Source organism: Malania oleifera, chromosome 2 (genome assembly GCF_029873635.1).
Source record: "Malania oleifera isolate guangnan ecotype guangnan chromosome 2, ASM2987363v1, whole genome shotgun sequence".
NCBI lineage: Eukaryota > Viridiplantae > Streptophyta > Magnoliopsida > Santalales > Ximeniaceae > Malania > Malania oleifera.
This window is the reverse complement of record NC_080418.1, coordinates 133,820,288-133,845,628: the sequence shown is the minus strand read 5'-3', so window position 1 is coordinate 133,845,628 and position 25,341 is coordinate 133,820,288. Positions and strand designations below refer to the sequence as shown.

General features: G+C 38.6%; 2 protein-coding genes across 2 annotated transcripts in view; one reads left to right on the top strand and one right to left on the bottom strand.

Annotated features, from left to right (window-relative positions):
- LOC131149407 (protein DGS1, mitochondrial) overlaps positions 1 to 19,293 on the bottom strand; it is a 93,982-nt gene extending 74,689 nt beyond the window's left edge. The window contains exons 1-5 of the mRNA XM_058099831.1: positions 19,009 to 19,293; positions 14,902 to 15,016; positions 13,982 to 14,182; positions 12,991 to 13,128; positions 12,748 to 12,909 (exon numbers count right to left, since the gene is read on the bottom strand). Of these exons, the coding sequence (XP_057955814.1) occupies positions 12,748 to 12,909; positions 12,991 to 13,128; positions 13,982 to 14,182; positions 14,902 to 15,016; positions 19,009 to 19,226 (834 nt within the window). The 5' untranslated portion in view covers positions 19,227 to 19,293. The remainder of the gene's footprint in view (positions 1 to 12,747; positions 12,910 to 12,990; positions 13,129 to 13,981; positions 14,183 to 14,901; positions 15,017 to 19,008) is intronic.
- Positions 19,229 to 21,164, top strand: LOC131149408 (pentatricopeptide repeat-containing protein At4g14170). Its single transcript, XM_058099832.1, has one exon. The coding sequence runs from the start codon at positions 19,229 to 19,231 to the stop codon at positions 20,969 to 20,971; it is 1,743 nt and encodes a 580-aa protein (XP_057955815.1). The 3' UTR covers positions 20,972 to 21,164.
- Positions 21,165 to 25,341: the final 4,177 nt, after the last annotated feature.

Genomic DNA, 25,341 nt, shown 5'->3' with positions numbered 1-25,341 from the left:
GTAATCCTGTGACAAAATCCATCGCTATATTTTTCCACTTCCACTCAGGAATGTACAACTGCTGCAATGACCCCGCCGGTCTCTAATGCTCAGCTTTCACCTGCTGACATATCAAACATTGCGCTACAAACTCGGCAATCTCTCTTTTTATTCCGCTCCACCAAAAAGAGTCCCGAAGATCCCTATACATTTTAGTGCTACCAGGATGTACCATATATAGGGATCGGTGGGCTTCCTCCAAAATCACTTTCTTAATCTCAGGATCAGCAGGTACACACAGCCTGGTACGGAACCTCAAGGCTCTATCCTCTGAGATACCGAAATCTGCCTCCTGACCATCCTGTACTTTCTTTATAAGTTCTACCAACTCTGCATCACTCCTCTGAGCCACTTTAATTCTTTCCTATAGAGTTGGCTGCAGCACCAGATTGGTAATAAATGCCTGGTGATCGCCCTCTACAAGTTCTATCCCAAGTCTCTCCAAATCCATCTGGACCGGATGCTAAATCGCCACTGCAGACAATGATACTCCCACTGATTTCCGACTCAAGGCATCAGTTACCACATTAGCCTTTCCCAGGTGGTAACTAATGATACAGTCGTAATCTTTTATGAGCTCCAACCATCTCCTTTGCCTCATGTTCAATTCTTTCTGTGTAAAAAAATATTTTAAACTCTTATGGTCAGCGAAAATTTCACACTTACCCCCATAGAGATAATGCTTCCAAATCTTTAGTGCATAGACCACCGCTGCCTATTTCAAATCATGGGTAGAGTAATTCTTCTCATACTCTTTCAACTGTCGAGAGGCATACGCTATCACTCTCTCCTACTGCATCAGAACACAATCGAGTCCTTTACGTGACGCATCACTGTAAATTATGAAACCTTCTTCTCCTGAAGGAATCGTCAACACTGGTGCAGTGATGAGCCGCTGCTTCAACTCCTGGAAGCTCTACTCACATTCATCAATCCACTAAAACTTCACCCCTTTCCTGGTCAATCTCGTAAAAGGACTCGACAGTTTAAAAAAACCATCAACAAATCTGCGATAGTACCTAGCCAATCCCAGGAAACTTCTAATTTCCTGCACATTCTTCGGTCGTACCCAGTCTACTACCGCCTCAATCTTGCTCGGATCTACTGAAATACCATCCCTAGATGTCACGTGTCCAAGGAAGGTAACTTGCTTTAGCCAGAACTCGCACTTCTTGAGTTTCGCATACAATCTTCTTTCTCTTAGCAACTGTAATACTATCCTCAAATGTTCCTCGTGCTCCTCCAGACTCTTTGAATATACCAGTATGTCATCAATGAATACTACCACAAACTGGTCCAAGTACTGGTGAAAAACCTTGTTCATCAAATCCATAAACACTGCAGGAGCATTTGTCAGTCCAAACGGCATAACCAAAAATATGTAGTGGTCATACCGAGTCTTGAATGCTGTCTTTAGAACATTCTCTACTCTAACTTTCACCTGATGATACCTAGACCGCAAATCTATCTTCGAGAAAATGTGTCCCCTGCAACTGATCAAATAAATCATTGATGCGGGAGAAGCGAGTACTTATTCTTGATAGTCACTTTATTAATTTCTCGGTAGTCGATGCACATTCTCATCGACCCATCTTTCTTTTTCACAAACAATACCGGCGCTCCCCAGGGCGACACGCTGGGCCGAATAAATCCCTTGTCTAACAATTCCTGCAACTGGCCCTTCAATTCTTTTAATTTCGCCGGTGCCATTCTGTATGGCGCTTTCGAAATCGGCACTGTCCCCGGAACTAGATCAATAGTAAACTCTACCTCACAATCAGGAGATAGTCCCAACAAATCCTCAGGGAAAACATCGAGAAAATCCCTCACTATCGGGATATCCTCTAACTTCAACTCCCTTTTTGATATCTCCTTTACACAGGCCATATATCACTGACAACCCTCGAACAACAACCGCCTTGCCTGAATGGCAAATAATAACTATAGTGGGGTGCGCACACAAGACCCCACAAATATGTACTCCTGTCCTCCTTGAGGTCAGAGCACTACCTCTCTCTTATAACAGTCAATACTGGCAAAGTGGGTAGCTAGCCAGTCCATTCCCAGTATTACCTCAAACCCATGCATATCCAAAACCACCAAATTAGCTAATAAAGACCTCCCCTGAATGCATACTGGACAATTCCTAAGTACCTTCTCATATATCCCCACAACCCTTATCGGCGTAGCCACTAACAAACTGACACCCAACTGTTGTGTTTCAAACCCATAAAATTTAACAAACTCTCAAGCGATAAAAGAATGAGTCGCCCCTGAATCAAACAAAGCAGTAACTGTAAATGACAGAATTGAAACTGTACCTGTCACAACATCCCCTACCGCCTCAGCATCCCCCGGTGTCAACGTGTAGACTCGTGCTAGGGTGATATTCCTCTGATGTCCGCCTCGGGGTGCCTGGTGACCTCCTCAGTATGGTCTATAAGCAGACACAACAACTGGCGGTGCTCGATAGTCCCTTGCCATATGCCTAGATTGATGGCACATAACAAACAATCTCCCTGACCTGACACTCTCCTGGGTGTCTCCTGTAGCATATGGGACAAAAAGGGGGCATCTGTCTGCCTTGCTCTACCCGATCTCCCACTACCTGTCTTCGTCCTCCTCTGCTATCCTGCCTCCTCCAAGGCCCTCAACTGGACCCTACCTGAAAATCTGAAGGCACGGACCTCTTCCCCTAACTCTGTGCTGCAGCGCCTCTCTAAAGGCCACCCTCAATCATTGTAGCTCTATCCACTACCTCTGCAAATATCTGGGCCCAGAAGCCTATAACCAGCTTAAATATACTCTGTCTCAGGCCCTCCTCCAACTTCCTCACTTTCCTTTCCTCATCTGGTACCAAATACGGAGCGAACCGAGACATCTCAATGAATATAGCTGCATACTATTGTACTGTCATCAATCCCTGCTTCAAGTGCAGAAACTCCACTACTTTCGCACTTCTAATAGTAGCAGAGAAATATCTCTCTAAAAAGATCTCCCTGAAGCGGCTCCACGTCACCGCTACAGGGTCGGGTCTCTGCTCCTCTAACGGTCTCGCTAATCTCCACTAGCACTTTGCCTCCCCTGTCAGCTTAAATGTCGCAAACAATAGTTTCTACTCATAAGTACACGGAAGAACTAGCAACATATCCTCTATATCCTGGACCTAGTTCTCAGCCACGGGTGGGTCAGCTCCTCCAGAGAATGATGGGGGTCTCATACGCGTGAACTACTCAATCGTGCAACTCCAATCCCCTGAACCTCTAGCCATCTCTACCTTCACCTGCTGAGTGACTCTACGTAGTATAGCATCAGGATCTTCGCCACCCATACTGGAAGGCACTGCATCATCACCCCCAGCATGTGCACTACTACTCCCTAGATCCATCCTGCAAATGGTATAAAACGATTTTAGAACTCTTTCATCATAACTCACTAACACACCCAGCATACTAAAATCCACAAGGTATTCTGCTATAGACATTTCTTTTAACATACTCAATCCCCATTTAAGATTCAATCCTACCACTTAGAAACAAGAACCAGAGATAGTATCCATAGTTTTTCAGAAGTCGTCACCCCAGAAAAAACACAGAAACAACCACGGAACTCCCGCCTCTAGGTCACAAGGCAGAACCCTAAATTCCAATCTCATCCTCTAACAATAACTAACTCATATCTCAATCCATCCATCCACTATTCTCATCAAAATCCATTCCTATTCTCTAGTATTGTATTCTACTGTTTACTAAAGTTTGCAGAACCTCGCAACCTAGGCTTTGATACCAAACTGTGATGCCCCGATTTTTCATACCATTTCTTCCCATATAAATAAAACATATAATCATATATCGGCCACGTCAACACCTCTGATACCACACAAACATAACTTGACCCAAAGAGGGTACCGGGTACACAGTCATTATCATATTCACAAACCTCACAGCATAAGTCATTTTATATATATACATACCACAACGAATACACATACCAGAGTACTAATTCATCCATAAATACATGTCTAACACATTCCCAAAAAGAAATACAAAATGCTCCAGGGGAATCCTCCATCCCTCGCCCATAACACTCACCCTGCCTACGCAGGGTTTTAGCTCCCCTCTATCTCGGAGCTTTAGCACCAGGTATATCTTGGTTTCTTGAAATATTTAGATGATTGGGTGAGACACATCTCAGTAAAACAGAATAAATTATCTACAGTGTGTGGCAGTATGAGTTTCATTATATCATAACATATATTCATTTCAGTGATAATATCTTCTGAGAAAAATATGTCAATTCCACATTCATAATCATATAGATATAAAACACAAGCTTTCATAAGCTTTTAATTCCATTTCCAAATCCATTCACACGCAACCCATGTTTACTAGCGAAGTTCCTGAGAATAGGGGAGATTACAAGCTCGTACATGTAGCTCCCTTCTGCTTTGATATCATTTGTAATCTTACCCGATTAACTAGGGTTTGGCTACAACTGATACTTATCAGGGCACTCACCTTACACAGTAAGCCCTCAGGTGGAGTGTTTTACTTCGCTTTAATAATTTATGATATTAACTCACGCTATTCCATTTCCTATTTTCATTCTCTTTTCCATTCTCATGTCCATTTTCATTTCCATTTCCATTTCCATTTCCATTTCACAACCAGCTCATGAGTGTCCTTGGTAACCAATACATCTGCGTCTGTAACTCATGGCTGCCCTGAGGATATTTTCTACGTCATGCTTCACCCCATGGTCGAGGTAGCTCTCCATACTCCACACCATGTTTCCCCCATAGTCAGGGTTGTGTAGCCCGAAGGCTGGACCTAACCGCAGTTGGCCTACCTGGTTAGATCAAAATAAACATACCATATACTCGTCTGTAGTACGAATGGCCTGTCATATACCCTGATCCGGACTCGGGGGGCAAAACTACCCTTCTCACTGGCTCATTCGAACTATCACGCCACACGCTCCACGAGCCCGTGTGGTTGCACTTAATCGCTACTAGCAACGGTACCGTGCTCATTTCAATAACACATCCATCCATCAGGGTTTCATTTCCACATTTCAATAATTCACAATTGCAGTATTCACAATGCAATTTTTCACATTTCCAGTATTCTCATTTCACATTCATATTGCAGTATTCACGTTGCAATATTCACATTTCAATATCCATATTGCAGTATTCCCATTGCAATATACACATTCTCATATTCACATATCAGTATTCACATTTCATCATTCTCATTGCAGCATTAACATTGCAATGTTCACATTTTAAGTAATCACATCTCAAGATTTACATTGTAGATTTGACTTTGTAGTGTTTTCATTTTTTGCATTCACAACTCATTTCATCATTTCAATGATATTTCATCAATTCAATACTCATTTCTTCTCATAGTAACATATACATATCTCATTTCACGTTATTCAACATTTCTCAATAAAACATTTCCACATTTCATATTTCATCATTTCTCAGGAGATATTTTTCAGTACATATCACTTTTCATCATTTTTTCACATTTCAAATCTCATATTTTAATACACATTCCATAATCTCTTTATTCTCAATATAAACCATTTAACTCAATTTCAAATACATTTCAGTATAAATCATAGGCCACATAATTTTCATCTGATATTCATATCATAATAAATTTCAGGTAAAATATCATATTTCCATTTTCTCATATTTCTCAACAATAATTTTTAGAAAAGAATGCTATAATTTATTCCCCTTACCTGACTTACTGAGAGGTCCACTAACACCCTAAAACATAAGCTCCTCGGTGTCCGTAGCTCAAAAGCTTGAAATTCAATTTTCCCAAATTATTCAATGCAACTTCCACAATATTGACCTTTAATATCCCCTAAGCTCTATATACTCCAAATTAACTTTAAAACTCTAAAATACCCCCACTTACCCTGATTTTGGGATGGTGCCCCAAAACTCCAAATTAAAAATCTGCTCCGCTTAAGTTGTAAAGAATCTTCTCAGGAACCTCGTGGTGGTTCCTGATCGTCAATCCAAGCTTTAATGGAGACGGAATCGAAGAGAGAGAGAGGGAAAACTGTAAGTTTAGAGAGAGAGAGAGAGAGAGGGAGAGGAGAGAGAAAACGACGCTAAAATGAGGCTTTGCTTACATATATAGGCCAGCATTTGTCGACGAATTCAAGTGATTCGTCGACGAATCCATGAAGGCACTTTGTCGACGAGGAGGTTGGTTTGTCGACGAACCTGAAATTTCCTAAAATTTCCCAAACTCTCGGTATCTTCTCATCAACAAAACACATGTACTTCATCGACAAGAACTATAGGGACATTCATCGACGAAGACTCTGAGTTCGTCGACGAATCCCTACTGTTCTCCTTTTTAAATTTTCTTCCTTTTTTCTTATTCTTTCCCTCTCTCTTTCTTTATTACTTTTATTAATTTAATTTTCCGGGTCTCTACACCCACGACCTTGGATTTTTAGAGAATCCTGCTCAATTGCTCCCTAATCTCTTGCATTCATTTCTAGGACTATTCCATACAGTTTCCTAACACCCAATGCTTCTCCAAGCAAGCCAAGCCATCTAGTTTTAGTCCTTAGGAAAGCAACTAGAATTCGAACAGGTTTTCAAATAACAAAACAATTCCATTAAAAATAAATATTCACAGGAAAAGAAGGATAAGAAATCCTCCATAAAGGTTTAAAGAAAAATAAAACAAAACAAAATTACAACAGTGCTGCCTTCCCTTTAAAGATCCAATGGCGACAGACCCCCAAAACACCCCAAAGAATGCACTCAAAAGGAAGCAAATAAACAAAAAAATATCCCACAGAAAATTCAAATAAGACTTCTGATCTTTGAAAATTCTTGCATCCCTTTCAAACCAAAGAATCCAAAAGAGCATACACTACGCAATTCCAAACCACCCCCCCCCCCCAACTTTTACTCTTCCCAAACCCCAAAATTTCACCATCAGAAATTCATAACATTCTGTGGAGCCACCCAATCCTCACCATAACAAGAAAATAGTGTTCTACAGACTACTTGCTACCCAGCAATAAAGAAAAAGATGAACTTCAGTCTCGCTTGCCTCACAGCACAGTATACAAGTTATGAGGTATCATTATCTATGGAAACTAATCATGATTTTTTTCATTCTTTTAGGACATCCATGGTTGTTTGATAGCAGGGCTAAGCATGATGCTTGTTAAAATTCTTATACTTCCCATCAACAAGTAAAGGTATAACTTGTTGCCATATCAAGTTCTTCCACTATCCAACTTGAAGCAAACTGCTGGTTCCTTCCTTTTTTAGTGCAATTATTCCTGTCATGGTGATGGACTCTTTGGTGATTTTCACAACTAGATGGAGATGAATTCTTTTTGGTAGGGGGGTTGACATAGGATGGGAAGCAGGTTCTTGGATGAATCACTTTGACCCAATCTGAAGACTGATTTAAAAAGAATATGTCAATGTGTTGTTGGGATTTAAACCCAAATATGTTTATTTAATTAGAAGTTATTGTGTATGTTCAGTTTAATTTGTAGCAGAATTATGTGTACCACAGGTTTGTAATAGATGTGTATTTTAGGAGTCTATTTTCTATTTCCAGTATTTTAGTCTCTCCTTTAAATTATTGTGTGGATACCTATGTAAAGGTAGTCGGTGAAATTGAATTGAAGAAACTTAAAACGTCTCCCCTTATATCTCCTTCCTTCTTCTTCCCCTTCCCCTCTCCTCTCCTCTATTTCTTTCCTATTTCTGTCTTGGCAGTAGTTCCAACAACTGTACAGAATTACTGTCTCATAATAAATCATATGCTTTCCATTTTCTTAATAACTGAGGAACTGAAATAGGGCTCCATAAAAGAGACATAAGGGGAATTGGTTGAGCTGTCCTTGTTGATTTTGTTGAATATTTGTCATCTTTCTTTGGGAATGGATGTTCATTGGGATCATTCAGGGGTATATTCTAGAAAATCATTTTGTGAGTACTCGATCCATTCTATTTCCTCTTTTCCTCTTTATTCTATTATTTTGAAGGCCGAAGTACCCCCCAAAATAAGGCTTTTATCTGGTTGGTTTTGTTTAATAGAATCAACACCAATAACTTGTTGCAGATTCGGAGACCATTGAAGGCACTTTCTCCAGATGTTTGCATGCTATGCTATAATAATCTAGAGACAGCGTCCCATCTCTTTCTGCATTGTGATTTTGCTAAGTTATTTGGTGTTTTGGAAGAAAACTGGGTTTCCCCAGAATCGGTGGAGGAATTTTTGGCTACTTCATTTGTGGGTTTTGGAAGGAGAAAGGGCAGGGCTGCATTATAGATATGAGGTTATCTTACAGTGTTGTGGGGGCCATGGTTGGAAGTTTGGAACGTAATGCATGTATCTTTTTGGGGAAGAAGTTGAATTGGTTGCTGGTTTGGGAAAAGATTCACTGCTTGGCATCATTGTGATGTGATGGTTTTGGGTATTTCAATTGAGTGAGCTTTCTGGATGTTCAGTGAGATTGACATAAGCTGATGGTTTGATTTTGGGAGTTGCGGTTTTGCTTGTTTACTTTTTCATTCTTTTGTTGATTTTTCATTTTCTTTCTGTTTTGTCCCAGATTTTAAATGGAGATGTCTTATTCTCCTCTATGCAAATTCTTAATCTCTTAATGAATCTACCCTTTTAATATCAAATAATAATAATAAACAATTAAATAGAAAGGACATAAGGTAGAAAGGTTCACCAAGGATCTTTTAAGCAAGGCTAATCTACCTCCTTTGGAAAGCAACTGTCCCTTCCAACTTGTCAGCCTCTTCTCAATTATAGGATCCTACACCTGCTTTAAGAAATGCTCCCAATGGCAACCCAAGGTAAGTCGGAGGAAGTGAAATTTGTTGCAGAACTTGCAGGGCATTATTCCTACTAGCCTGCACACTCACAACCTTCTCCTAATCTATATTACTTTTACACACATTCAGCTCTAGACTTGGAACTGCTTCACAGGCAAGTAAGATGCATCAAATTTAGAATTTTCACCTCTTTCACCTCATTAAAGTTTATTATTATTATTTTATAGCAAAAGAATATTTCATTAATGGGAAAAGAACTTACACGAGGGATAATGAGACATATCCCTAAAAAGGCCTGGAACAACCCAGGAAAAAAAAAAAACAACTAAAAAGTACCAAAAAATAAAAAATCAGCTTTCCAAGATGTTCCTCCACTCTCTATGTAGCACATGGAAACTAATTCCTCTGGAAAAAAACCAAACCAGCACTTCAAAGTGAGGCCAAATACTGATTTTTTTTCCCAAACCAGCACCCAGTTTAATTGCTTCCCATTGAATATCCTTGCATTACGCTCCAACCATAACCCCCATTAAACTGTGAGTATTCCACACTTCCATAGGACTGCCTTATCCTTTCTCCCACCAAATACTTTGAAATAAATAGCTAAGAATTCACCAATTGAAGAAGGGCAAACCCAGCCCTCTCCAGAAACCAAAAAGCATACTCCAAATTCTCCAAGAAAATTCACAATGCAAAAGAAGATGGGAAGCTATCTCAGAATTTCTGTAACAGAGCACACATACATCAGGTTTCAAGAGAGAGAGCCTTCAAAGGTACCCTAATTTGCATCAAGTTATTAGTATTAATTTTATTGAGCACAACCAAGCAAGTGAAAGCCTTAATTTTTGGAGGAGCCTTAGCCTTCTTGATGAAATGATAAGAGTGGAAAAGAAGAATTGGAGTGAGTCAAGATTTCAAAAAATGATTTACAAGAAAACACTCCCAACTGATTCAAAGACCAAGATCAAACATCCCTCCAAGATGAAAGATTACTCCCATTCAATAAAGATAACAAAGAAGACAGGTCAGGCTTCCCGATTCCTCAACCCCAGATCTCAACAACAGCCAAAATGATAGCAGCAGAAATGATCCGATCCAAATTTAGCCCACGAAAAGGTCTGGGCAAAGACCTGCAGGGGACCCCAATTCCAATACACCCCCACTCTTGTCTAGAGCGCCTCTCGGGCCCAATATCCTTTGATTAGTGGAAATCCCAGGGCAAGGGAATAGTTGGGTGATCTTATGACGGGTAGGAGAGCGCTTCGGACTAGGATATGTTCCTACCTTTGTGGAACGAAAAAATATGATTGAGGAAAGGAAAGAAAGGAGAATGGCGTGTCTTACAGGACAAACAGCTGGCTCAGAAAAGATGAAGATTCCTGCTTTGTCCGAAATGTTCCAGAGCAGGGGAGTGATGGATTCAGACGACCGGGCGGAAGCCGGGCTCATTAAGAGATCTCCTAAATTGGAATGTCATTAGCAAATAGTAGATGGGAAATTGTTATCTGATAGCTACCAGCACATCCCACATAGCCATTCACCATTACACCTCTGCTTTCTTAGCGTGAGCCTAAGCATTTCCACCATCAAAAGAAAGAAGAGTGGGAAAAAGGATTGTCTCAGCCCTCAGCTCAATGCAAATACACACACACACACACACATATCTCAAGGCACCATGCTAAATAACACAATCTGACTGTCACAATGTGTCTCTCTACCCATTTCTCCAATGTAGCCCAAAACCAATCCACTGAAGAACATAGTCCAGAGACTGCCACTAGAAAACTGATTCTGTCCCAAAGATGCGGGCATCCCCCTCCAACCAGATACTCCAAAGAAACGTAATAACAGCACAATTCCACAACCCTGCTAGCATCCTTTTTGAGAATCTCTAATGTAGAACTTTGTTCATGTTTTATAATTAAATCCCATTCCATAAATGCACAAATTCCCAAAAAGCTTTCAACACTGGCTTCACCATTCCCATTGTAAAAGGTGGGTATTCAGATTCCCAACCTGGGAGAATTACATAAAGTAAAAAAAAAAGAGCCTAGTTACAATTTAAAATCGAAAAATACCCTAGTTATGAAATAACCTGCACATGGTTTAAAAGGCATAGCTTGATATACAAATATAAATTAATTGCATATTCATTATTGTTGTTGTTGTAGTTGTTATTGCATATTTGTTGTTGTTGTTGTTGTTACAATATTACAATTTTAAAAATAGTCGCACTATTGAATTAGCCTTTGAATTATGTAGTAGTTTATAATCTTATTTTAACTACTGTTTTTGATATTGCATCTTCAATGAGTTGGTAATCTATCAATAATATGCTTCTAAACCAAATGCAGGAATCCTATAAATTTTCTATCCCGAGTCTCAAGATTCCCAACCAAGAATCATAATGCCGGAGGGCATCTAAATTCCACAAACCAAATGACACATAAAAGACACAAGTCAAAAAGCCTCCAAGTATCCTAGACACACCAAGCATCTCCAAAGAAGCCAAACAATCTGTTTCACAATCTCTGGGCTACAAAGCAATGCCCCCCAAAAAAAAAAAAAACAGAAGAGAATGTGTCTCATGCAGAACACATCACACAAAAATCATGTAATAAATCCTTGTAAGATCTGCTAATCTGCAATAGATTGTTAGCATTAACAATATTAAGGACTGTAAACCAAAAAAAAAAAACCTTGACCTTGGAAAGTACCTTGGCTATGAAGCTCTCCAGATTTGATTAACAAGAGGGAATGAAACAGAGGAGTGAATCAAATGAAAGACACATAGTATATAAGAAAAGGTCCCAGAATCATCCAAAGCACAAGCCTTTATATCCCTCAAAGCAGTAGGCCAAAATGAATCCGAAAAACCAAGCAATGAAGAAAGATCAACAGCCTACCTATCAATCTATCATTAAGGTTTCTACAAAAGTGAAGATCCCAGGAGTCCAAATCCCATAAAATTCTTTGGCTTCTTTATGGGCTTTTTCTTCTGGTTGCTTCAAAGCAGTGTACTTTTGGATTTTCAACATGACTGGCAGGCATTGTTGGCTTGATATCTTCCGATTTTTCTTCTTTCTCTTTGTTTCACTTTTAGTTTTTTTTTGTTACAATGCAAGAAAGCCTCAATTTATCAAAAGAAGGGAAAAACATGATCTCGCAACATTATTAAAATTTTTTTGAGGCTCCCTCTTATGATGGACGACCAGAAGCTGAAGTTTCATGATTTCTTGAGCACATTATTAAAATTATTTTGAGGCTCCCTCTTATGATGGACGACCAGAAGCTGAAGTTTCATGATTTCTTGAGCTTCCACAAGCATTGTGACAAAAGAAACTAAAATTAAAATAGTGCAGTACAGTAGAACATCAAATTCTTTTTCAGTGGTGGGAACCAAAAGGAATGGCATGCTTGAAAATATTCCCTATTTAATATAGGTGGCTAAAACTAAAGATATTGATCAGAGTAAAAGGAAAAAATAATTTATGACCTAGCAAATAAATACCACTGGTTGGCACATATGTTATTATTATTATTGGATAGAACTATGGAAGCACATATGTTAAATTAATAAAAGCTAATAAATCATTATCAAAATAATACCTTGAAACAACCAGATTCATGTAAGCTTATGTACATGTGAAACAATAGCCCATCAAACAAAATACAGACTAATTTTGAAACGATTTAGAAAAATATGTTTTTAGAGAGACCAACATTGGAAGGTGCCTAGGCCTAGCCTATTACATCTCCAATAAAGTCTTGTTTTGCTCTAAAAGACTCCATTTAACATGACAAAATGAATAAGAAAATATATATCTATACATATGATTGTAGAAAACTCTTACAAGGATAGACAAATAAGTGTCAAGCTTGTGTAAATTTTGGTAAATCAAGTTGATTGCATCTCTAATCTCACAATCTTTCCATTGGGATCCTTCCTGGTTTACTTCCGGCAATTTCTCAAACTGTAGAACAAATGAATAGCTCCCACCAACAGAAAAATCACTCTGCAATATTAAAATAAAAATTGAAAACACACTCAATTAGAAACCTATTAAAGCACTATCCTTAATCACTTTTTTATTTACCCGGCACATTGCATGTGGCTGACCAACTGCCACCTCCAATTCGGAAAATAAACCATTAATAGTAACCATTAATGCAAACAATGACTTCTCTGGATCCTTGAGTAATTCCTCCCCAAATTTATCAACTTCCATGTAAACCTATAGCCATCAAGAAATTGGTACAGTATTAATTATATAACTCAAGCTATGTTCATACATTATATCTGTCCATGAACAGCATAAAAAGAATCCAGAAAGTCCACCATTGAATCAAAACCACAAAACATTACAACACGACAATAGGAAATCCAACCAAAAAACTGTTTTAGAATGGTATTCTTTGCACTAAAATGCCCCTTGGTGTACAAATCCTCAAGCTAAAACAGCTTCAATATAAGAGATTGAAAAAACATTGATCTGAACCAATACAAAAAAACTTCATTGTAAGTTGGAGTTATGGCCTCACAGAAGGAATGAGGATGCTTGGATGCTACACAAAGTAGCACTTTTGAAGCTGAACGCTATCTATACAGAACTAACATCAGCACTAGTCATTGCCACCAACAATTTGTTTCTTTGGCCTGCTGGGTTGGACTTCTACTGCTTCTTGGCTACTTTGAGTGAAAATAAAACCAAAAACAAAAGAAGAAGAAAGGAAAATATAGGAAAAGGAAGAAACAAAAAATAAGAACAGAAAAGAAAAGAGAATGAAAACAATTAAGATTGGTTGCTCTAAGAACATTAAGGTTTAAAATGATGCAAAGAGAGACAAAGTAAGGAATAAGAAGAATGAAAGGGAGGAAGAAAGGAGGTAGCCACTAAACTTGGATTGGCATCTCCCACTTTGTAAGTTGAGCATTAACTTGCAAAAGACTAAAACAAATTTATCATACTGTTCACACCCATGCACATACAGGCAGAACTTATAAAAATGCAAACCTTACTGAATATGAATGAAATAACATGAATATTTAAATACATTATATGAAACAAAGAATGAGATATAACTAACCTGTGCCAAAAATGTTGCAAGTGAATATCTTAAGCTAGTTAAGATAGATATCCTCTCAGATATTTGAGCGGATGCTGAATGGTAGAGATGTAGGGAAGAACCCTTAACAACACATTCACGTATTAATTGCAGCATTCCATCAATAAAAGCCCAAGGCCCTCTCTCAAATATCATAAAGTATACTTTTTGAGCATTTGAACCCTGAAATACACAATCCAATTACAACCATTACAAGTTAAGAACATAGAGAGTGTGGCTTATAGATTCTTAATTATTGCTTTCCCATTATAAGGATTAATGTTTTTTAAAAGTAAAGGTGTACGGTGAAGCATTTTAACCCTTATGAGGTGAGGTGTAAGCCCTAAGGCTTTGGGGCATAAGCCTTTTGAGAATTTTTATATATATATATATATATATATATATGTAAATAAACTACATATATTTTAAAAATAAAGAAAAATAAAAAAAAATCACAAATATAATTGTAAAAAAAAAAAATATAAGTTGCAAACTACTTGCTGGCCATTCAAAAATTGCTAACTTGAATATATTATGCAAATCATGGCAAGATTCAAATTATGTTCAAGATCTAAGATTCAACTCTCAATCATTTTGGAATGGTCGAGGTTCAAGAGTTTTATAATAAACTCATATTATGACATTCCTTTCATATAAACATGGAATTAAATTTTTCGAGCCAAATCTAGCTTGAGAATCACACAACCAAATTGCATAAGTCCCAACTAAAAAGACGCAAAAGCATGCTTTTTGCTCAAATGCATAAACCTCAGCATGTAATTCTTTAGCCTTGTTGGGATTTGGTGTTTTAGATTGAGCCTCAAGGCATTTTAAGCATGCCTGGCCTTGAGGCAAGCCTCGATTGAGCCTTTTAAAACATTGATAAGGATATAGAGACTAACCTCTGCTCTAGACTGCCAAAATAGTAAATTCTTTTGGATGTCATGCAAATTCATAAAAATGTTTTCCAAAATGTCCTCCAAGACATCAAACACTCTTGACGCCTCCGTCGTAACCCTGAATTAGTGCAGCCCTTGGTTTAGAGTCTAATATGACCATAACTAATAAATTAGAAGCAGCATTCAACACAGAAACGAATATTCATGCGTGAACAAAAGCATCACTTGCTGATAAAATATATTAGCACAGTTGCATAAGCATGGCCTTCCAACCAGAATCTGAACATATAAAGGCATATAGCTTACAGATAAATAAAACCAGTTATACTGAGATTAAATTTCTTTCTTCTTTTTTTTAAATGAAAAGTGATGCACCACTCATGGGGTTGATAATGCAACATCTAGTTCATAAGGCTCCCATCAGTGATCTAGAGAGGACATGATGTATAAAGCCATAGGACCACATTTGGGGAGGCTATTTCCATGACCTGAACTTGTGACCTTCAGGTTTGGGTTAACACCCTAGCCATGGTTCACCCTCACCGCCAGGGTAGATAAAAACCCAAACAATAGAAAACAATGAAAGAAAAAATAATTGAAATACATAATAGAGGAAAAAAAATTTTATGTAAATTATAGCATAACTTACTCCAATCACAGAGAAAATTGGCCAAAGTTTCCCTTAGCTTAGCTTATCACACATACAAAAAATATCACCAAATAGCTACCTTAAAAGCATGATACTGCAGACAGTCCTGCAACACATACCTGCAAAACTGGAATAGTTTTACATACAATAAACAGGCATCAACAGGTTTTTTTTCATTTAAATAAACAACCATTTTCAATTTCAAACAGAGACTTTAGAAAAATCTGTAAACCCATCACAACCCAGCTATCAAAGGCTGTTGAACTGACTTTCAATGATGCTCAAGAGAAAACATGCTTCCAAGAAATCTATTTCATAAAATTATGGGTAATCGCCCCCCAAAAGGGATTCCCAATTCCCTTTGGCCATATGCTCCTAGGATTCAAATATGGAAAATGTTTCTAAATCATAAGGAGAGCAGATGTGTCTGTTGTTTCACATCTAGGTAAAATCTTCAAACTGTAGATGCTAAATGTGTTCTCTTTACACTTCAGCAACTTCGCAGTTTTGAGTAATTCCATTTTACGTTTCTCTTTCAGGTTTTACAGCATTTCATATAACTCCAGTATTTTCATTATGAACTACAATTTTCTCCTTCCAATAATATGCATTCCGCCATTGCTACTACCCTCCCAATGCCATGCATTCACCCATCGCTATCCCCAGATCCCAACCCAAATAGCAGGTGGCAAGTTATCTCAGCTACTGAGCCTATCAGGAATAGCCAAATCCATGAAGGCCATGTATTTTTATCCCTTATTCCATGTGGGAAGGGTTGCCTACCCATAGTGGAAAGCCAACAAAAGATGCTTATGACCTGTGCCAATAGAGCCTCTTTTACATGTTTACCACATATGCTAAGATGGTTATGAAGCATAATTCTAAACATTTTTTTATAGCACCTGTCAACACCCCAGGTCTTTCATCTGCTGGCTATGCATTCTTAACAGATTGGGAACCTTGGATCAAATTTCAAAATGGAATCATGCTATTCATCCTTGCTGTGTTTTATTTATGCAACTGCTCCTTTGAATGGAGAATTCACCTTTTTTTCCCAATGCCAATTTTCTGAAGGAGTGATGCAAAAAGTGTTGGCCTCAAACTCAATATCCAAAAACCACTTCTAGTTTGGGAAACTAACCTTCAATGGAGCTCTTCACTCCATAATTCCTACTACTCCAGAACAGTTAAGCTGGTTTGGGCTGCAGCAATCTATCATCTCTGGAGAGCAATGAACTTAGCAATCTTTCAGCATTCTACTCCAAATCAGGGATCTGTTATTGTGTGCATTTTACAGGATATCAGAAGCAGATTATATAGCTTATTCTGATTGTTTAGTTTTCTTTTCCTTTTAGTTAGTCTGTTGATCTTCTTACTTTCTCTTCTTCATATTACTGTTCTGATTGTATTTTTTTTCCCATCTGCTAATGGATTCTCTTGCCTTCTTCTGGAAAAAAGAAAAAAAAAACACCCCAGGACTTGATGACAATCACAAAATATTTGTAAAATTGAGTCAAATACCAATGAAGATCTCTAAGTTTAATAATATAGGAAAATTAGTTTAATTTCTAAAAAAGAACAATGAAAAGAAGAAACAATCCGTTTTTGGAGTACAAATGAAGACATCTCTTAAGTCAAACAGCGTCATTTTACATACATTTCAACATATTTCATGTCAAAAGCCAAAAGTCAGATTCAGGCCAGTTATTATGTTTCGCATCTAAGACATTCATAAAATCCTAAGTCCTAACAAGAAGATGCTCAATGATGTTGCTACATGTAATAATGATATAAGTTAAAACATCCATGTCGCCAGTATGACAATCATGATAACACAACATGGAGCTTGACACATCATTGAGGTAGCTCTATTCCTACCTAAGCATCAATGATTTGAGTCACGGAAACAGACTCCCTGCATATGGGTGTAAGGAACACATGTGACCCTCTCAAGCAGTACATTCAGAACAGCCTTGTGCGTTGCACTGCCCTTTAGTATTTCCACTCAAAATAACATTTCTATTAGGCTTTGTTTGGATCAAGGATTTTGTTTCTAAGAAGAAAAGAATAGGAAAAGGCGATAAGAAGAAAACACATTTTTCATTTTACTTTGTCTCAAGAATGAAATTTTATTCAAATATGATTGCAAAATAAGGAAAAAAAACAAACGTTGATGAGATGTAGGAAAAAAATCATCAATTCAATATATATATACACATGTATTTGTGTGTGTGTGTGTGTGTGTGTGCATATAAATATATATATATATATATATATATTTCTTCCTCATCTTCTTTGATAACCAAACAGAAAAATGAATTCCTTAATATTTACCTTAGCTAAAACACTAACTCTCAAGTTCAATGCCAATTCCAATCTCTCAAGCAATATGTTTTAGGACCTCTTTATAAGCCAGACTGCTTAGGAAAAAATGAAAAACACATACCAATCCTAATATGGCTCGAGGACTAGCAAAATCTACTAATCTAGAAATAAGCAATTATTCTCGAAATAATATCTTAAAATGTTGTGAAAAAAACCTATGAAAATAATTTTTTAAAAAAACTGAAAATAGAGAAATTATACTTTAGTACTAAACTAGTAACTTAATCTCAAACACTCAAACTTTGAATATTTGGGCTCCTTGCATACTACATCAACAGGTGATGACTAATCTCTTTTATAAATTTTCACTTCTAATATTGTCCAATGAGTAAAATAGAGCTTCTAAGACACCAGCTTGACACCTTCCTACAGTTTTAAGATTTCAAATTCCATTTTAACCTCAAATATTTAACATAATTAGGTCACAACACAATAAGTGCTTAGATACACTTACCTTAAATTCTGTGGGTGGCATAGCTACATATATGAATGCAGTCAGTTGTTTTTTCTCTTAGAAGTAGGTTGGCTACCTCTCATTTAGTCTACGATTCTTCCTATTTGCAGATCAATTGACTTAACGTGGTCGTAGGAAGAAGAGGACTTCACAACTTCCTCAAATACTTCAATTCTTACTTGTCATTTCACACATCCAGTTGGCCAGTAGAGAAGAGCCTCCAAACCAAAGGCCCAAAAATTCTTTAAAATTGTGGCTTGATTCCATTCTAGATGCTTCTGAAATATTTGAACCAAAATAACCTTATTTAATTCATACAGATATGACTAAAAGTTTATGACGAATTCTCCTTCCTCAAATACATAGCCAGACAGACACATATGCCGAGGCACAACACTCAAATGCCACAAACAATTTCACATTTTTATGGAATGCCTACGAGCACAAACAACTTCAGAGTGCGAATTTATATTGGGAAATAATTTAAGAAACACGACCAGAAAACGCGCAACATCGCACCTTTCAACGCGCGAAGCTCTTCATAGCATAAGAGAATAGACATAAATATATAATACGCACACAGATATGCACCAAGAGAGAGAGCGAGAGAGAGAGGTTTTACATAGAAGCATCGAGAGAATTGGAAGGCAACGGGAGAGGGAGACAGGTTCGGCGTCTGCGAGATGTGGCGCGATTAGTACGTGAGTAGAAAGTCGAAATTTTCCCGAGAAAATTCGCGTCGGAGGGAAAGAAACCGAGAAATCGATTCCATAGCCGATTCGAGTAGGCAGAGACTAGGGCTTTGACGCCCATTGATTCGCTTTCAGAAGGTCCCTCCATGAATGTTACCTGTCAAGTTTCGCAGCTTTCAGCTAGTTTTCAGTTGGGGAAAATGGCGCGGGCCGGCGGCCAACTTGTGCTCGAGAAGGACTTTTGGCTACTGTCAAATTACGGAAGTACCCTCATTGCAAGCGGGAATGGAGTGGGCCGGGCATGCTATAAATGGGTCCCATGTGCAGCCCAGCTACACTCTTCAGGCCCATAAATCTCCTCCGGGAGATTGGTGGAACGCAATCTCTCGGTCTGATCGTTACGGGGAGATGAACGCAACGGTCATTTGCGGAAGGACAAAAGCTCTCTGCAACATCAAATTCTTCTCAGCCTACTCTTCTGCAATTCCCCACAAATCCAACCTCGCTTCCTATTACTTCTCCCTCCTCCACTCTTCGCCCGACCTCACACACCTCCGCCATCTCCATGCTCGCTTGCTGCGGACCCCTCTCTACGCCGACGTGTTCCTCAGCTCCAAGCTCGTTTTGATGTACTCCCGACGCTCCAAGCTCTTCCCGGACTCCCTCTCCGTCTTCTACCATATGCCGGAAAGAAACATTTATTCCTGGAACATCATCATTGGCGAATTTTCTCGGTCTAGTTTTCCCGAGAAAGCGATTGAATTGTTCATTCGGATGCAGGGGTCCGGTATTCGACCCGATGACTTCACAATGCCCCTTGTTTTGAGGGCCTGCGCTGGTTCTGGGTCGGAAATTGGCGGGCTTTTGGTTCATGGGTTGTGCGTGAAAACGGGTATGGAGGGGAATTTGTTTGTTGCCTCTGCTCTGGTTTTCATGTACGTTACGTTTGGGAGGGTTTTTAGTGCGAGAGTGGTGTTTGATGGAATGCGTAAGAGGGATGCAGTGTTGTGGACGGCTATGCTGGCTGGCTATGCGCAGCATGAGGAGCCTATGTTGGGGTTGGGAGTGTTCAGGGAGATGGTCAATGATGGGGTTGAGCTTGATGGGGTGGTTATGGTGAGCTTGCTCTTGGTTTGTGGGCATTTGGGATCATTGAAGCATGGTAAGAGTGTTCATGGTTGGAGTTTGAGAAGATGTCTTGCTTTAGAGTTGAATTTAGGAAATGCCATTGTTGATATGTATGTAAAGTGCGCTTCGTTGTGTTATGCACATAGAATGTTCGATAAAATGCCTGAAAGAGATGTGATTTCTTGGAGTTCAATGATTGTGGGATACGGGTTGGGCGGTGGTGCAGCAACTGCTATCGAATATTTTGAGAAGATGCTTGTTGGGGGTGTTAAACCCAATGATGTAACATTTCTTGGTGTTTTATCTGCATATACACACAGTGGAATGGTGGATAGAGTGCGTTCTTGTTTTGGAATGATGAAGGATTATGGGGTTGAACCAGAGTTGAAACACTATGCTTGTGTGGTTGATTGCTTGGGGAGAGCAGGGCTCCTAGAAGAGGCAGAGAGGTTTGTTGAAGAAATGCCGATTCAACCTGATGGAGCTATATTAGGGGCTCTTTTGGGCGGATGTCGACTTCATGCCAATGTTGAGGTGGGAGAAAGAGTGGCAAAGAAGCTAATAGGGTTGGAACCTGAAAAGGCTGGGTATTATGTGCTATTGTGTGACATCTATGCAGCTGTAGGGAGATTTAATGATGCTGAGAGAGTTAGGAGCTTTATGCAACAGAGAAATGTGTCTAAGTCACCTGGGTGCAGTCTTATCGAATCAAAAACTTGTTTTCCACTACAAAATGAGGTTTCATTTGGTTTTGAAGTTGGTTGAGGTGGTGGACAATGCATACTCTGCACAAGTTCCACAAAATGTGACTGGCATTGCGACTAGATGGATCGATCTTAAATTTGCTTTCTATGATGAAAGGAAGCCCATTTTGTTTTAACTTGGTTGAAGTTGTTGGGGCATGTTCATGTGGGTGAATTACCATCATTTTCTTTAATGGGAAAGTAAATTGATGGAAGGAAGTGTGTGATTTGCTAGTGTGCTACCCTTGAGGTTTGTGGTTATTGTTTGTTGTATAATATATATGCAGAAACGATCATGCAATGCAGCAATCACAATGAAAAATACGAAAACACACACAGATAATGAAAGTAATAAACACATGAAGGATTTAACATGGTTCGGTAGAATGCCTACGTTCATGGGAGCAAGCGGTGGCTGAATTTCACTATCTATCAAAGTTAGGGTTTTAACATTGTATTTATGTTAACCCCACACATACAGAGGGATCAGAAAATTTTCCAAATACCCCTCGTATCAATCCACGAAGGATTTGCCTCTATATCCCCAACCTATTGATCTTCCCAGTTCATATTTCAAAAATAGTGCCAAAATCGTTGATAATTTTCCCTAATTAGTTTATGCTTGAAACCGTCAATGTAATATGCAAATCGTCAACGATTTTCGTCTTGACTTGGCTTCTGCCTGAAACTGTCGATGTAACCGTCGATGTAACCATCAAATCGTCGACAATATTTCTTCAAACTAGCTTCCTTGTTTTTCCTCAGCCTGCTTTCTTTGTATATGTGTTCCACTCGATTTGAGTCACACTCTACAACAATCTCCACTTTGGTGAATATTCGCCCTTTAGGAGAAAACGAAAACATGACCTGCAGCTCCACTTGGGACAATAGGTTGGGACGCCTCCCATCTAGCATCTAGAGACGTTAATCAAGTCCAAGCGGTGCTTGAACTTGTCCATGGTAATAGATTTTGTCAATATGTCTGATGCATTCTCAAAAGTGTGAACTTTATCAAGTAATAGTTAACTTAAAGAAACCAATCCCCTAATCCTATGAAATCTCACATCTATGTGGTTGGTTCTCGCATGATACACCTGGTTCTTTGCCAAATAAATGGCACTCTAACTATCACAATGTAACTAAACTCTACCTTACTGAATACCCAACTCATTGACCAATCTTGTAAGCCAAAAAGCTTCATTGGCAGCCTCAGCCACTATCATATACTCTGATTCAGTAGTAGATAGTACATCTAGAGACTGAACCATGGACCTCCAACAAGAGTGAATACATACCATGTGGTAGACCTCCTATCATCCAAGTCCCCTGCATAGTTTGCATCCACATATTCCATAGCTGAATGATCTCTCTATTGTCTGCCAAACATGATATCATAGTCTGCAATACCCCTAAAGTATATGAAAATCCACTTGGCTGCATCCCAATGTTGTCGTCCTGAATTTGAAAGAAACTTACTCACCACGCTGACAGCTTGTGCTAGATCCGGTCTTGTACAAACCATAATATACATCAAGCACCCCACTGCACTAGCATATAGAACCTTTGACATGTCATGATCATCATCTGTCTTCGGGCACTAGACTGTAGACAATCTAAAATGATTTGTCAACAGTGTACTCACTAGTTTTGCATTGTCCAGGCTAAACCACTCCAATGCCCTCTCAACATAATTACGTTGAGATAACCACAACCTCTTGGAAGCTCTGTCCCTACAAATCTTCATCCCAAGAATCTTCTTGGCCGCACCCAAATCATTTATGTCAAATTCTTTGCTCAATAGGGTTTTCAACTTATTGATCCCGGTTATACTCTTCGCAGCAATTAACATGTCATCCATATAAAGCAATAAAAAAATAAATGAACCATCATCAAGGCTCTTCACATAAACACAACAAACATACTTACATCTCCTATGGCCAATCTGGATCATGTAGGAGTCAAATCGCTTGTATCAATGCCTCGGAGACTACTTCAACCCATAAAGTTTTCTCAATTTACAAACCAAGTGTTTTTATTCGGGCTAACTAAACCCTTCTAACTGTACCATGTAAATTAGCTCCTCCAAATCACCATGGAGAAACGTTGTCTTTACATCCATCTACTCCAAATGCGCTACCAGTCACAACACTGCCTTGATAGAAGTGTATCTAACCACAAAGGAGAAGATTGCATCATAATTAACCTATTTCCTTTGCAAGTAACCCTTTGCTACTAGATAAGCGTTGAATTTTTCTCCTTCTTTTTCTAATACTGTTTCTTTCTTCTTATACACCCATTTGCATCCTATCGCTCTCTTCTCCTCTAGAAGTTCCACTAACTCCCACGTCTGGTTCTTATGCAGAGACTTCATCTCCTCCACCATAACACCCATCCATCTACTCTTCTCTTGGCTATACATTGCGCTTCTTGAAAAGTAGTTTGATCTTCGCTACTAGTAATGAGTGCATAAGAAATCAGATTATCAAAAACATACCCGGGGGGTGGCCTAATAGTGTGTCTGGGCCTGTCTATAGTTATATTGTGATGCTACTGATCTCTTGAGCTATGACTCCATCCATTTTAAGCATTATCATCTCTACCATTAGTCTCTAACTCCACTTGCACCATATGCTCATTGCTGCTGTAATTTTCTAGCACCTGTTTCTTGTATTCCTGAGTACGCTACAATATGACTTTCTCATCAAAAACTACATCTTTACTGATCACCACCTTATTTGCCTTCGAATTTTACAATTTGAAACCTTTCACCCATTTTCTAATGTAGTGACCCAAAAAATAATGGTATTTAAATAATAAAGAGGGATAGAAATGGGAAAAAAAAAAGAAACAGAAGGAGATGGCAGACTTTGAGGGTAATAACCGAAAATTTTACCTTGCTCCTCGTCGACGAATACAGGGGATTCGTCGACAAGGGTATACCAGGACCTCGTTGACAAGGGCGAGCTTTGTCGACAAGAAAATACTAAGAGGATGTTTGGGCTACTCTGAATTTCGTCGACGAATGGCAAGGTTCGTCGACGAATTGTCTCTTGACTTCGTCGACAAAGTGACGTGGCTCGTCGACGAAGTCCACAGTATAAAGCCTAAACTTGGTTTATACGCATAATTTTCTGCGTAAATCTCTCCTCTCTCCTAGACAGTTCTTCATCCCTTTTTTCTTCTATTTCGGTTCCGTTAGTGGTCGGATCGACGATCTAAGGCCACCACGACGCTCCTGGTGGAGTTCTCTTTAAGTCTGCTGGGGCGAATCGCTGGTGGGATTGAGTCGAATTTATCCTCATAATCAGGGTAAGGTCTTTTATTCAGTTTTTGACCTTCTGGCAATTGTAGGAAATGATGTAGGTCAAGAAATATTGATATTCTATTTTGACAAATGTGATTTTCAGGGTGTGGAATAGGAAGCCTTGCGGGTGTAGGATCAATATACGATAGGGGCTTTTCGATAGTTTGGTAAGGGAAGCATGCTATGCTAGGAAAACCTAATATGATTTCGGTATGAAGTTTATGTTTTTACCAAATTATTATTCAGAGCAGAAATTTGTGCAATTTATTATTGATGTTAAAATATTTTAAATTATTGTGTGGCATGAGTATGAATACAGTATAAAAACATGTTTTTACAGTATTTTCAGGAATATGTTTTACAGAATATACAGACAGTAAAATGCGTTCAGTATCTTTCAAAATATCATGATTTTACAGTTTTACAGCACCATAACAGGTAGATCTACAGTTTATCTCAGGAAAATACAATTGATATAGTTACAGATTATTACAGCGTCATGGTTTATACAGTTATTACAGAATCATGGTAAAACAGTTAGTTGTATATAGAAACATATTATATAGTATCGGACCCTGATGGATCAAACAGCAGAGCACGGTACCGTAGCTACAGATATACAGATATTCAGTTCAGAGTGCAACCACTTAACTTAGATAGTAAGTGGTATAAGGTCGATCGTGCCTAGTTGTGGACTGACTCCCCATCAAATATGAGTTAAGGAGGGCCAATCTGATCGAGGAGTAGAGTGGTTTACCCTGGTAGGCCAGTTAGGATAGATCCAGCTTTCGGGCCGCACAACCCTGTCTGAGGGGTTAAATCATGACATACAACCATCCAGGAAAATATTCTCAAATATTATGGTATTACCAGATTTTCTGAAATAGTAGTATTATTATGAAAAGTAATTTCATACAGTTTGACATGTTAAATTATGTAATTAAAGGTTTTATAATATCTTATGTGATATCAACATTTTCAGTTTTAGTTATTTGTACTATTCTTAACTCGGATTAATTTTTACAAATCTACATCTCAGTAGCCACACACTAGTGATAGCATGTTTCGTCTTACTGAGCTTTGGTTCA

What these genes read in the sequence shown, in the direction of transcription:
- LOC131149408 (XM_058099832.1), top strand. Translation starts at nt 19,229, where the DNA reads ATGTTACCTGTCAAGTTTCGCAGCTTTCAGCTAGTTTTCAGTTGGGGA.